This window comes from Mobula hypostoma, chromosome 1 (assembly GCF_963921235.1).
Source record: "Mobula hypostoma chromosome 1, sMobHyp1.1, whole genome shotgun sequence".
NCBI lineage: Eukaryota > Metazoa > Chordata > Chondrichthyes > Myliobatiformes > Myliobatidae > Mobula > Mobula hypostoma.
The window spans coordinates 125,236,087-125,248,225 of NC_086097.1; the positions used below are offsets into that span (position 1 = coordinate 125,236,087).

At 44.3% G+C, this 12,139-nt stretch overlaps 1 protein-coding gene across 4 annotated transcripts in view; it reads left to right on the forward strand.

Annotated features, from left to right (window-relative positions):
* Window positions 1-12,139, forward strand: part of LOC134350328 (grainyhead-like protein 2 homolog) — a 172,962-nt gene that overhangs the window by 43,677 nt on the left and 117,146 nt on the right. For all 4 annotated transcript variants that reach the window (XM_063055387.1, XM_063055394.1, XM_063055403.1 and 1 more), the window contains one exon: window positions 6,868-7,282. In XM_063055387.1, the coding sequence (XP_062911457.1) occupies window positions 6,868-7,282 (415 nt within the window). The remainder of the gene's footprint in view (window positions 1-6,867; window positions 7,283-12,139) is intronic.

Below are 12,139 nucleotides of genomic sequence, written 5' to 3' on the forward strand. Positions count from 1 at the left end.
CTGGAGCAGCACACAAATTGCTGGAGGAACTCAGCAGGTCAGGCAGCTTCTATGGAGAAGAACAAACAGTTGTTGTTTTGGGCTATGAAGGGTCTCAGCCTGAAACATCGACTGTTTATCGCCCTCCATAGATGTTGCCTGACCTGCTGAGCTCCTCCAACATTTTGTGGGTAAGTACATGAATGGGAGAGGTATGGAGGACTATGGTTCAAGTGCGGGTCAATGGAATTAGGCAGAATAACAGTTCAGCACAGACTAGATGGGCCGAAGAGCATATTTCTGTGCTATACTGCGTTATGATTCTATGATAGCTTTTGGACTCTTAAAGGATGGAGGTTGGCAGTTCTGATGTAAAACTACTTGCCTATAGTGGAGATGAGGACCGCTCTCTCATGACCGAGGTTCTGAAGAGAACAGAAGACCACCATAAAGTTTGATGCTTGCTTGACTAAGCAAGATTAAAGATTCAAGTTTAGTTATCACTTGTCCATCAAAACATACGGTGAACTGCGTCATTCGTGTTAGCAAACAACACAAATGAGTGTGTTCTGGGGGCAGCCTGCAGGTGATGCCACACGTTCTGGTGCCAACATAGCATGCCCACAATGCCCGGCAGAACAACACATAACACAACAATGCAGAATACAGCAAAACTTCTCACTCTATTGTGCTTTTTGACTGTCTTGCACAGTCTCCCTATGTGACCTTGCCTATGACACTTGCTGCAGCCTTTTCTTTTGATCCAACGGTCATTTGCATCATGGGAGTATCTGCCACATCGATGACATCTCTGGGTTTTTGCACCATTCAGGGACATTTTGTGCATTTCGCATTCTCACCTTTTCTGTAGTTCCATTGCATCCAATGGTCAATACCTGTTCTAAGGTTAGGTCTCTTTTGGACAGTAGCCTCTTTTGAATGCTTTGACAACCATGGCTAACGTAAGTCATAAGAGAAGACTGAAGCAGGGCTGCGGTCACCCAAACCAAAAAATGTGTCACAGCTCAGGTCATACTTGGGCCTTGTAAACAATAACCACCGGCTTCTCCCAAACATTGCTATGGTGCTGCATCCATTGAACACACTGTTACAGACAGCAGCAAGTAGGAAGATGTGAAAAAGCATTCAAGGAAAACAAGAGACTAATAACATCAGATGAACTGCTCACCCATCTCTGCCCATCAGACTGGCATGCAATGTGTCCCCTTAAGGCATTGGAGCTGTTTTGTCACACATTATGGAAGATGGATCTGAATGGCTGATTGTGATTTCTTCAAGATCACTGACGAGCACAGAATGCAACTGTGCACAGATTGACCGAGAGGCCCTAAGTCTAGTGTGGGGAATAAAGAAGTTCCAACACTACCTCTATGGACAGAAGTTTACACTAGTGACAGATCACCAGCCCCTAGGGCTTTCAATCCTAGGAAGGGAATTCCAGTGTTGACTGCTACCTGGTTACAACGTTGGGCATTTTTCCAAGGAGCCCACTGTTATGATGTGGAATTCAAGGGTACCAAACAATACAGCAATGCTGATGGCTTGTCACGTCTTCCACTGCTGGCAATTAAAGGAGAAAAGTCTTCATACTGTGACCCAGCAGAAGTGTTCCACACCTGGTAGACCTGTAGCCGGTAACAAATTCCGAAACACAAAGGGAAACAAGGAATGACTCAACATTGTCAAAAGTCTATGGAATCACAATGCAAGGAGGGTCAGCTCATGGTAAACCTATGTTTCCAGAGTTCTCAACAAGACAAGACCACCTGTCCATATGTCAAAGAATGTTGATGTGTGGCTCTCATGTTGTTGTGGTTCCCTTTAAACTGCACACCAGAGTGTTAGAAAATCTGCATGAAGGACACCTGGTACAGTCAAGATGAAGCACCTCGCCCAGAACTACGTGTGGTGGCTGGAAGTAGATAAACAGATTGAAAACTTGGCCAAAAGCTGCTTGGGATGCCAAAAAGTTCAAAATACACAGGCATCACTACACCAGTGGGAGTGGCTGTTGTCACCATGGCAAGGAGTACATATTAACTTTGCTGGGCCATTCATGGACTCCATGTTTCTGATTGCTGTGGATGCCCATTCGAAGCGGCCGAAGGTTATACCAATGAAGTCAACTTCCTCAGCAAGGACTGTCTCCACTCTGAGGACTATCTTCACCAGAAGTGGCTAACCTGAACTTCCTTTTGGAACTCTGTTCATGCGACAACAAATCAAACACCTGCAATGCTTTTCACGAACAGGAATCTGAGATCTCGCATAGTCCTCCTGAAACCAGATCTATGGAGGGAAGTGCAGAATAAACAGTTCAGCCAGCTGCCAAGTGAAGCAGAAAGGAGCTGTGAGATTGGACAGGAAGTCTGAGCACATGAATACTGAGAAGACAAGTGGACATCCAGTAGGATAGCTACAAGAACTGGACCGCTGATGTACACGGTGGATGTTGGAGACCTGACACATGTGGACCAGATACTGGGTGCTCAACTGAAGAACACATCTGAGTCGACTGCATCCAACAAGACGGACACGTTACAGTCACCGGATTTACCTCTCTGTGGTGATGTCACTGACAGCAACGTGACACCGGAAACCGTGAAAGTTGTCTTGGACAAGCCACCTGCCAAACCTGATACCACTCCACTGGTCCAGAGGCGCTATCCTGAAAGAAACAGAGTGCCAGCCAAGAGACTGAACCTTTAGAACTGTGAAGTTAGTTATGGACTGTTATTGTGAAAGCGTGTTTATTTGGAATATGGGTTTATGAAAGGGAAATTTAATGTTTTGCACATAAACAGTTTTATATTGCATTAATCTAAAGGGGGAGGAAGCGTAATGTATGGATCTATTTCTTTTAGAGCAATGACACCCCCCCCCCCAGCACTACATATTGAGCTGTTGTCTATGGCATGTGCATTTTCTCCCACAGTCCAAAGATGTACCGGTTAGTAGGTTAATGGGCCATTGTAAGTTGACCTATGATTAGGCCACTGTTAAATACGTGGGTTGCTGGATGGTGCGGCTCATTTGGCTGGAAGGGCTGCCCCACACTGTGTCTCTAAAGTAAATAAGAGTGAGGGGAGAACGATTTTAAAGGGGAATGGATGGGGAGGTTTGTCACACAGAAGGCGGTGGGCATATGGAATGAGCTGCCAGTGGAAGTCATAATCATACCTGCCTTCATGATGTTTCAAGATATTTGGATAGGTAATGTATAGGGGAAGTGTAAAGGATTATGAGCCAAATGCTAAGTTAGATGGGCATTTTGGATGGCATGGACAATCAGAATTAGAATCAGGTTTAATATCACCCGCATATGTCATGAAATTTGTTGTTTTTGCGGCAGCAGTACATTGCAATACATAATAAATTCTGTGAATTACAGTAAAAAAAAATATGTAACAGTTAAATTAAATAAATACTGCAAAACGGGTAGTGAGGTAGTGTTCATGGGTTCAATGTCCATTCAGAAATCTGGTGGTAGAGAGGAAGAAGCTGTTGCTGAATCACTGAATGTGTGCCTTCAGGCTCCTGTACCTCTTTCCTGATGGTAGCAATGAGAAGAGGACACATGCTGGGTGATGGGGATCCTTAATGATGAATGCTGCCTTTTTGAGGCATCGCTCCTTGAAGATGTCCTGGATGCCAGAAAGGCTAGTGCCCATGTTGGAACTGACTGAGTTCACAACAGTCTGCAGCTTATTTCGATGCTGTATGGTAGCCCGTCCCCCCGCCATACCAGACAGTAATGCAGCCAGTTAGAATGCTCCCCACAGAATATCTGTAAGAAACTTCTATGTGTCTTTGGTGACATACCAAATCTTCGCGAAATTCCTAATGAAATATAGCCACCATCGTGCCTGCTTTATAACAGCATCAATACGTTGGCCCAGGATAGATCCTCAGGAATGTTGACGGCCAGGAACTTGAACTTGCTCACCCTTTCCAATTCTGATCTCTCTTTGAGGACTAGTGTGTGTTCCCTTGTCTTACCCTTTCTGAAGTTCACAATCAGTTCTTTGGCCTTACTGAGGATGAGTGTAAGGTTGTTGCTGTGACACCACTCAACCAGCTGATCTATCTCACTCCTGTGTGCCGCCTCATCACCATCTCATTGGTCCGGAGGGCCTGTTCCAGTGCTCTCTGTCTCTGTGACATTATACCATTGGAGAGGCTCTTTCTGAAGCTGAATCTGTATTCGGTATATGACACTAACCAAGAGAACTGCAGAAAATGCTCTGCTATTATAGATTAAACATTAGGTTACTTTCATTTGTCACATATACCTTGAAACATGGAGTGAAATGTGTTGTTTGCCTGAAATAAAATCAGTGAGGATTGGGCTGGGCAGCCCACAAGTGTCAGCACACTTCCAGTGCCAACATAGCACGCCCACAACTCACTAAGCTTAGCGTAAATTTTTGGGATGTGGGAGCAAACCGGAACACCCGGAGGGAAGACAGGCAGTCACAGGGAGAACATACAAACTCCTTACAGACAGCAGCAGGAATTGAACCCTGATTGGTGATCACTGGATGGTGCTGAAAAGCGGCGTGTTAACCGCGAACGCTACAAGGAGATTTGATAGAGGTGTACAAAATTATGAGATATGGTGGGGGTCCTTGATGATCTTTGTTTGATTTCATTGTGGTAATATGGTGGTATCTGACTCTTGGCTAATATTTTCTCTTGTTAAGATGACATCAGGCCATGATTAAATTCTTTATTGAGTTAGTTGGCTGACAATAGTTAAAATGAAATTAGGAGAGTTACATAAATGACCAGATCATTAAAGAAACCGCTGAGTGTAATGTAAGGTTTTTATTACATGTCAGCTCTGAGCTCATCTCGAACACTGATTGGACACTAATTTTAGGCTCTGTGTGGTTTGTTATTTTTTAGCTTGTTGGTAATGGCAAAAACACTTTGAATTTCTGGGGTAACACACAAAATGCTGGAGGAAGGCAGCAATAATGAAGGGGAATAAACAGTCAACATTGCAGGCTGAGACCCATCATCAGAACTGGAAAGGAAGGGGGAAGTGGCAGGAAAAGTAGGTGTGGGGGAGGGGAATTTCAAGATGGCAGGTCATAGGTGAGACCAGATGAGGGCAAGGTGGATAGGAGAGAGAGGAGATGGGTGGAAGAGGTGAAGGAGTGAAGAATGAGAAACTGATAGGAGAGGAGAGTGGACCATGGAGAAAGAAAACGAGAAGTGCACCAGAGGGAGGTGATAGGCAGGTGAGGAGAAGAGAAGGGGTAAGAAGAGAGCCAAAATAGGGAATTGAAAAAGGGAGAAGGGGAGGTAGGAGAAATTACCGGATGTTAGAGAAATTGATGTTCATGCATCAGGTTGGAGGCTACTCAGGCGAAATATAAGATGTATTTGAACAGGTTCAGGCCACAAGTTACAAAGGATAGCCACTTGTGCAAAGTACTGCAAGTGAGCCTATCATCCATCAATGCAAATCCAGTTAAGAGGCAATGCTGCTTTTGTTGAATTTTCTTTTTCACACTGTATTTCATAACTATGTTCATTCCTTGATGATGTTTAGCTTAGGCTGTTTCTCCTTGAATACCAATGTAAATAATACCAATGAATACCAATATTCATTTACTGTTCAATGGTTAAGATGGAAAGGGTGTCACTGCCAACCCCAATTCTGACCGTGATCAATCATTTAGAAAGTTTTATAGCAGGGGAATGCTGGAAAGGGGAACAATTTTTTTATGATGTCTTTTGTATTGCCTCAAGATTGCCAAGAGCTACCATTTCAGCTAAGATGGCTGAGAGTCTGAGACTGGGAAATTCAGCAGCTGCTGAGAGAATAAAGTTACTGTACATAATCAGCAAGAGGAGGGGAATAAATCGTTCATCTTAGAATAGTCTCTATTTGGGGCAAAATTTGTCTTTGCATGTTAGCGTTACACCTATGAGAAATTATCAGTTCCACACAATTAGTTCCATTGATTTTGACAAGTGCATCCCATTGACAAACATAGAATATTACAGCACAGTACAGGCCCTTTGGCCCACAATGTTGTGCTAGCCTGTTAATCCACACTAAGATCAATCCAACCTCTCCTGTCCACAGTGATCTCTATTTTTCTATCATCCATGTGCCACAGGCAATCATACCGTGAAATGTGTTATTTGTGCCAATGATCCACACAGTCCAAGGATTGCGTTAGGAGCTGCCTGCAAGTGTCGTACTTCCAGCATCAACATAGCATGCCCACAACTCCCTAACCTTAACCCATGTGACCTTGGAATGTGGGAGGAAACCGGAGCACCTGGAGGAAACCTATGCAGATACAGGGAGAATGCACAAACTCCTTACAGACGGTGGTTGGAATTGAACCCCGATCTTACAGCTGGTGCTGTCCTAGTTAGGTCCAAGGAGTATGGCAAAAATGAAAGATCGGGGTTCAAATGCTTTTTTATCACCACTACACTTTAATCAAGTAATTATAATTGAACATGGACGTACACCACCTCATCATCCTCTGAGATTCTATCAACAACTGATGTCACTTGCTAATTTATAGGAGGCATTTGAGCTCTGCTTAGTTACACTGTCATACAAGTCATATAAGCTACTGAAATTTGAACTCCACTCTATATTCCTGATTCCTTGACTCCTGATGAAGGATCTTAGCCTGTAATGTCAACTGTTTATTCCCCTCCATAGATGCTGCCTGACCTGCTAAGTTCCTCCAGCAATTTATATCGGTTGCTCCGGATTTCCTGCATCTGCAGAATCTCTTCTGTTTTAGTGGTAATTGAAAGTAATTTACTTTGGATTAATTTTGGAAGTACATTTTCTGATAACTTGTTTTTGTCTCTCTCTTGTCTTATTAGAAATTGCCTCACGTCATCTGATAATCAGAGCAACCTGGAGGTTCAAGATAATCGGGTGCAAGTTCTGAAGTCCCTCCCAGTGAATCTGTCGTTGCACCCAGAGCACGTGGACGTTTCAAAGAGAGAGAATTATGGTGCGAGTCTGGCTGAGAACATGCCCGTGTCAGTGGCAGGAGTGGCTGTGGTCAGCATCAAGACAGAGAGTTACCCAACCAGCTACCCGGGAGCAGCGAACCCCAACGTGCACTACAGTAGAGCTGAGAGCGACGAACAGAGAGGGGTGATTTTTGAACAGAGCCTCAGCAGCAACCAATATGAAGTGCTCACCGTTACACACACCAACTACCTCAAGGATGACCAGCGAAGCACACCTGACAGCAGCTACAGTGAATCTTTCAAGGAAGGAGCTGCTGAAGTGAGTTCTAATTTATTTACTTTTATTTAGAGATGCAGCACGGTAACAGGACCTTCTGGCCCAATGAGCCCGCAATACCGAATTACGTCAAGTCAGAATGAGAATCAGGTGTATTGTCACAGACATACGTCATGAAATTTATTGTTTTGCAGCAGCAGTACAGGGCAATATATTAAAATATGCTGTAACTTATTAGAAATATATACTGTATTATATATTATATATTTTATATAAGTCACAGAATATTTTATGTATTTACACTCAGTGGCCGCTCTATTTCATACACCTACACACCTGCTCATTAATGCAAATATCTAGTCAGCCAATCATGTGGCAGCAACTCAATGCATAAAAGCATGCAGACATGGTCAAGAGGTTCAGTTGCTTTTCAGACCAAAATTCAGAATGGGGAAGAAATGTGATCAAAGTGGCTGACTGTGGAATAACTGTTGGGTGGTTTGAGCATCTCAGAAACTGCTGAGCTCCTGGGATTTTCATGCACAACAGTCTCTAGAGTTTACAGAGAGTGATGTGAAAAACATAAAATATCCAGTTGAGCAGCAGTTCTGTGGGCAAAAAACACCTTCTTAGTGAGAGAAGTTAGAGGAAAATGGCCAGACTGGTTGAAACTGACAGGAAAGGTGGCAGCAACTCAAATAACCACGTCTTACAGCAGAAGAGCGTCCCTGAACACACACACTTCGAGCCTTGAAGTGGATGGGCTGCAGCAGCAGAAGGACCGCACCAGGTTCCACTCCTGTATCTGATAAAGTGCCCACTGACTGTACTTCATGAAATTCCTTGCAGCAGCAATACAGTGCAATATATGGAATATATTATAAATTATAAGAAATATATATATATAGTACAGTTTGAGAATCCCTTATCTGAAATGCTTAAAACTAGAAGTATTTCAGATTTCAGGTTTTTCCAGATTTTGGAATATATAACGAGATAGGTTGGGATCACCAACATTTCCGACCATGAATTTATGTACCAACTTTAAGCAGTCTTTGTCTTGCACTTGTTCATCACATATACAGTATGTACTGATGCAGCCATTCAGCATGTTAGATTTTCACCAGCGACCATCTTGGCAACCTCATCAATGAAATGCTCTGCTGCTTCATGATCAGCAGGTGCTTTATCACCACAAGTCTTTAAAAATTGAATGCTCTGCCTTTTTAAAAATTTCTGCAACCAGCTTGCTGAATATTCACAATTACCTTCAATTTTCAGTTCATCGTAATATACCTTTGCTTGTTTTGTGATTGGCATACCTTTAAGTGGCACATGTTCACCCTGCTGCAGCTGAATCCACTCTTTCAATACACAATGGAGATCTTCATTTCTCACTTCATCTCAGGGTACGTCCACACTACGCCAGATAATTTTGAAAACGAAGCCTTTTCTCTTCGTTTTGATCTTCGGCGTTTTCAACCCCCGAAAACGGAGATTTTCAGAAACAGTCTCCAGAGTGAATAAATCTGAAAATGCCAAATATCCGTTGTAGTGTGTACGGGGTAAACGGAGAGATTTAAAAATGCTGTCATGACAACACCACAACAATAATGCTTTTTCTGCTTCTGCTTGGTACTGCGCAAGCACTGCCGTACGGCTGTTATAACGCGCAGTCGGTGTGAACGGCGTGAGAGTTAAATTGTGAAGTGAGCTTTTTTGACTATTTAAAACCACTGTCATGGCGTGCTGGAACAGACAGTGGCAGCGCCACATTTCATTGTTTTCTTCTTATTATTCTTCTTCTTATTATTACTACTTTATTGTCGCCAAAGCATTGATACTAGAGTGTGCAATTATGACAGCAATATTTGATTCTGCGCTTCGCAGAACCTAACAATTTCAGAACAGACAGCAATGAGACTGAAGCCAGAAGAGTTAGAAGTGTACTCACCAAATACTTTGACCCATAGCTTACTGAATAAATAAGTATACTCACTTTGCCCTGTTTTCTGTCCTTGCTTGTCTGAAGATGGTTTACCTATTTATGCAAGTACTTCTCTGACAATAGATGTGTAACAGCCTAATGTAACATTGTATGGAAATACAAAAACACGAGGAATTCTGCAGATGCTGGAAATTCAAGCAACACACATCAAAGTTGCTGGTGAACGCAGCAGGCCAGGCAGCATCTCTAGGAAGAGGTACAGTCGACGTTTCGGGCCGAGACCCTTCGTCAGGACTAACTGAAGGGAGATTTGAAAGTGGGAGGGGGAGGGGGAGATCCAAAATGATAGGAGAAGACAGGAGGGGGAGGGATGAAGCCAAGAGCTGGACAGGTGATTGGCAAAAGGGATATGAGAGGATCATGGGACAGGAGGCCCAGGGAGAAGGAAAAAGGGGGAGGGGGGAAAATAACCCAGAGGATGGGCAAGGGGTATAGTCAGAGGGACAGAGGGAGAAAAAGGAGAGAGGGAGAGAAACAATGTGTGTATATAGATAAATAACAGATGGGGTACGAGGGGGGAGGTGGGGCATTGTGGAAGTTAGAGAAGTCAATGTTCATGCCATCAGGTTGGAGGCTACCCAGACGGAATATAAGGTGTTGTTCCTCCAAACTGAGTGTGGCTACACTTACACTTCCTCCCTTACCACCATTCAGGGCCCCAGACAGTCCTTCCAGGTGAGGTGACACTTCACCTGTGAGTCGGCTGGGGTGATATACTGCGTCCGGTGCTCCCGATGTGGCCTTCTATATATTGGTGAGACCCGACGCAGACTGGGAGATTGTTTTGCTGAACATCTACACTCTGTCTGCCAGAGAAAGCAGGATCTCCCAGTGGCCACTCATTTTAATTCCACGTCCCATTCCCATTCTGATATGTCTATCCATGGCCTCCTCTACTGTAAAGATGAAGCCACACTTGGGTTGGAGGAACAACACCTGATATTCCGTCTGGGTAGCCTCCAACCTGATGGCATGAACATCGACTTCCCTAACTTCCGCCTATGCCCCACCGCCCCCTCGTAACCCATCCGTTATATATTTATATACACACATTCTTTCTCTCTCTCTCCTTTTTCTCCCTCTGTCCCTCAGACTATACTCCTTGCCCATCCTCTGGGTTTCCCGCGCCCCCCCCCTTCCTTCTCCCTGGACCTCCTGTCCCATGATCCTCTCATTTCCCTTTTGCCAATCACCTGTCCAGCTCTTGGCTCCATCCCTCCTCCTCCTGTCTTCTCCTATCATTTTGGATCTCCCCCTCCCCTCCCACTTTCAAATCTCTTACTAACTCTTCGTTCAGTTAGTCCTGACGAAGGGTCTCGGCCTGAAATGTCGACTGTACCTCTTCCTAGAGATGCCGCCTGGCCTGCTGTGTTCACCAGCAACTTTGTTGGAAATACAAGATAACACTGATGCAGACATATTTTATACATTTAACAAGGTGCTTTATTAATGCAACAGAGTTAGTCAGTTTTTCAATGTTCGTCGTCAGCCGGGTCATACTGTCCGTGAACTCCCTGTCTGTTGCGTCCATACGCTCCAGTATTTGTCTTTTTTTCAGTTTTAAGTCCTCCTGCGTGAGAGCCAAGAGCAATTCCTTTTAAGTTTTTCTGCTCTGTAACTGGACAAACGCGCACCAAGTATATTGTTTCCTCTTTGCTTGTTTTCTGTGTGTCCTGCGCGTGCCCAGTAGGAGGAGATTCGCCCAAATATCCACCTAATGTGGACAGAGATATTTTGAAAAATGCTTAGTGTGGACGCCTGTCGTTTTTACTCAAAACCGGCGTTTTCAAAATTATCCGGCGTAGTGTGGACGTAGCCTCAGAACTAACAGTCTGTGATGCGCAGAGGCCTGTACACTGCCTGGGAATCTTCCCAGTGCCTTTTGGAGTTTTCCATTTGTGACATCACCTCAGCGCTCAAACAAAATGTCAGATTTTGGAGGTTTGGATAAGGGGTACTCAACCAGTACATAAAAATTAAACGTAGTATTGTCGTGATCACTCAAGTCGAGTATGATGTTCTCCTAAGGGGTTGTCTGTTGGTGGGTCTTTTGGTGGCTGTAGAGGCCAATCTGGGATCCACATGTTCCGTTGTAGTGTAGACAAGGATAAATGGTGGCTATGGTTAGTGGTGGGCCTTATGGTTGTTCAGTCTCTCCTTTTGCAGCTGCCACTTGCTCTTTGCGAAGCAGCATGGGTCGCTCTCATGTGGCTCAGTTTCATCTTGAACAGATTTCCTCCAGGTCTATCTGTTAACCAGGATCCACTATCAGTGGGGCAAGAGGAGAGCAAAATATCGAGGTGGCGTTCATGGATTCATGGACTGTCTTATGCTTTTGTCAGAAGGCTAGCTTCTGAATCAATTGAACAGTATATGGGATATAACTGTTTAGGTGAGGCGACACTTCACCTGTGAGTCTGTCAGGGTTGTCTAATGTATCTGGTACTCCTGCTGCAGCATGCTGTACCTGAATGAGACCCAATGTAGATTGGGGTCCACTTGGTCGAACACCCTGCCTCCATCTGCCGCAAGAGGTTGACTTTGTTAGTGGTCATTCATTTCAATATGACTTTACATTTTCATTGCGATATATCGGTCCATGGCCTCCTCCATTATCACGATGAGGCCACTCTCTGATTGGAGGAGCAACACCTCTTATTCTGTCTGGTTAGCCTCCAAACTGAAGGCGTAAACATTAATTGCTCAAACTCCAGCCTCCCTCTCTCTCTTTTTCCCCATTCTGGCTCCCATCTTACCCCTTCTCTTCTCCTCACTTACCCTTTTCCTTCCCTTTTTCCAATGGGCCACTCTCTTCTCCCATCAGATCCCTTATTCTTCAGCTCTTTACCTCTTCCACCTATCACCTTCCATCTTCTTACTTCATCACCCTC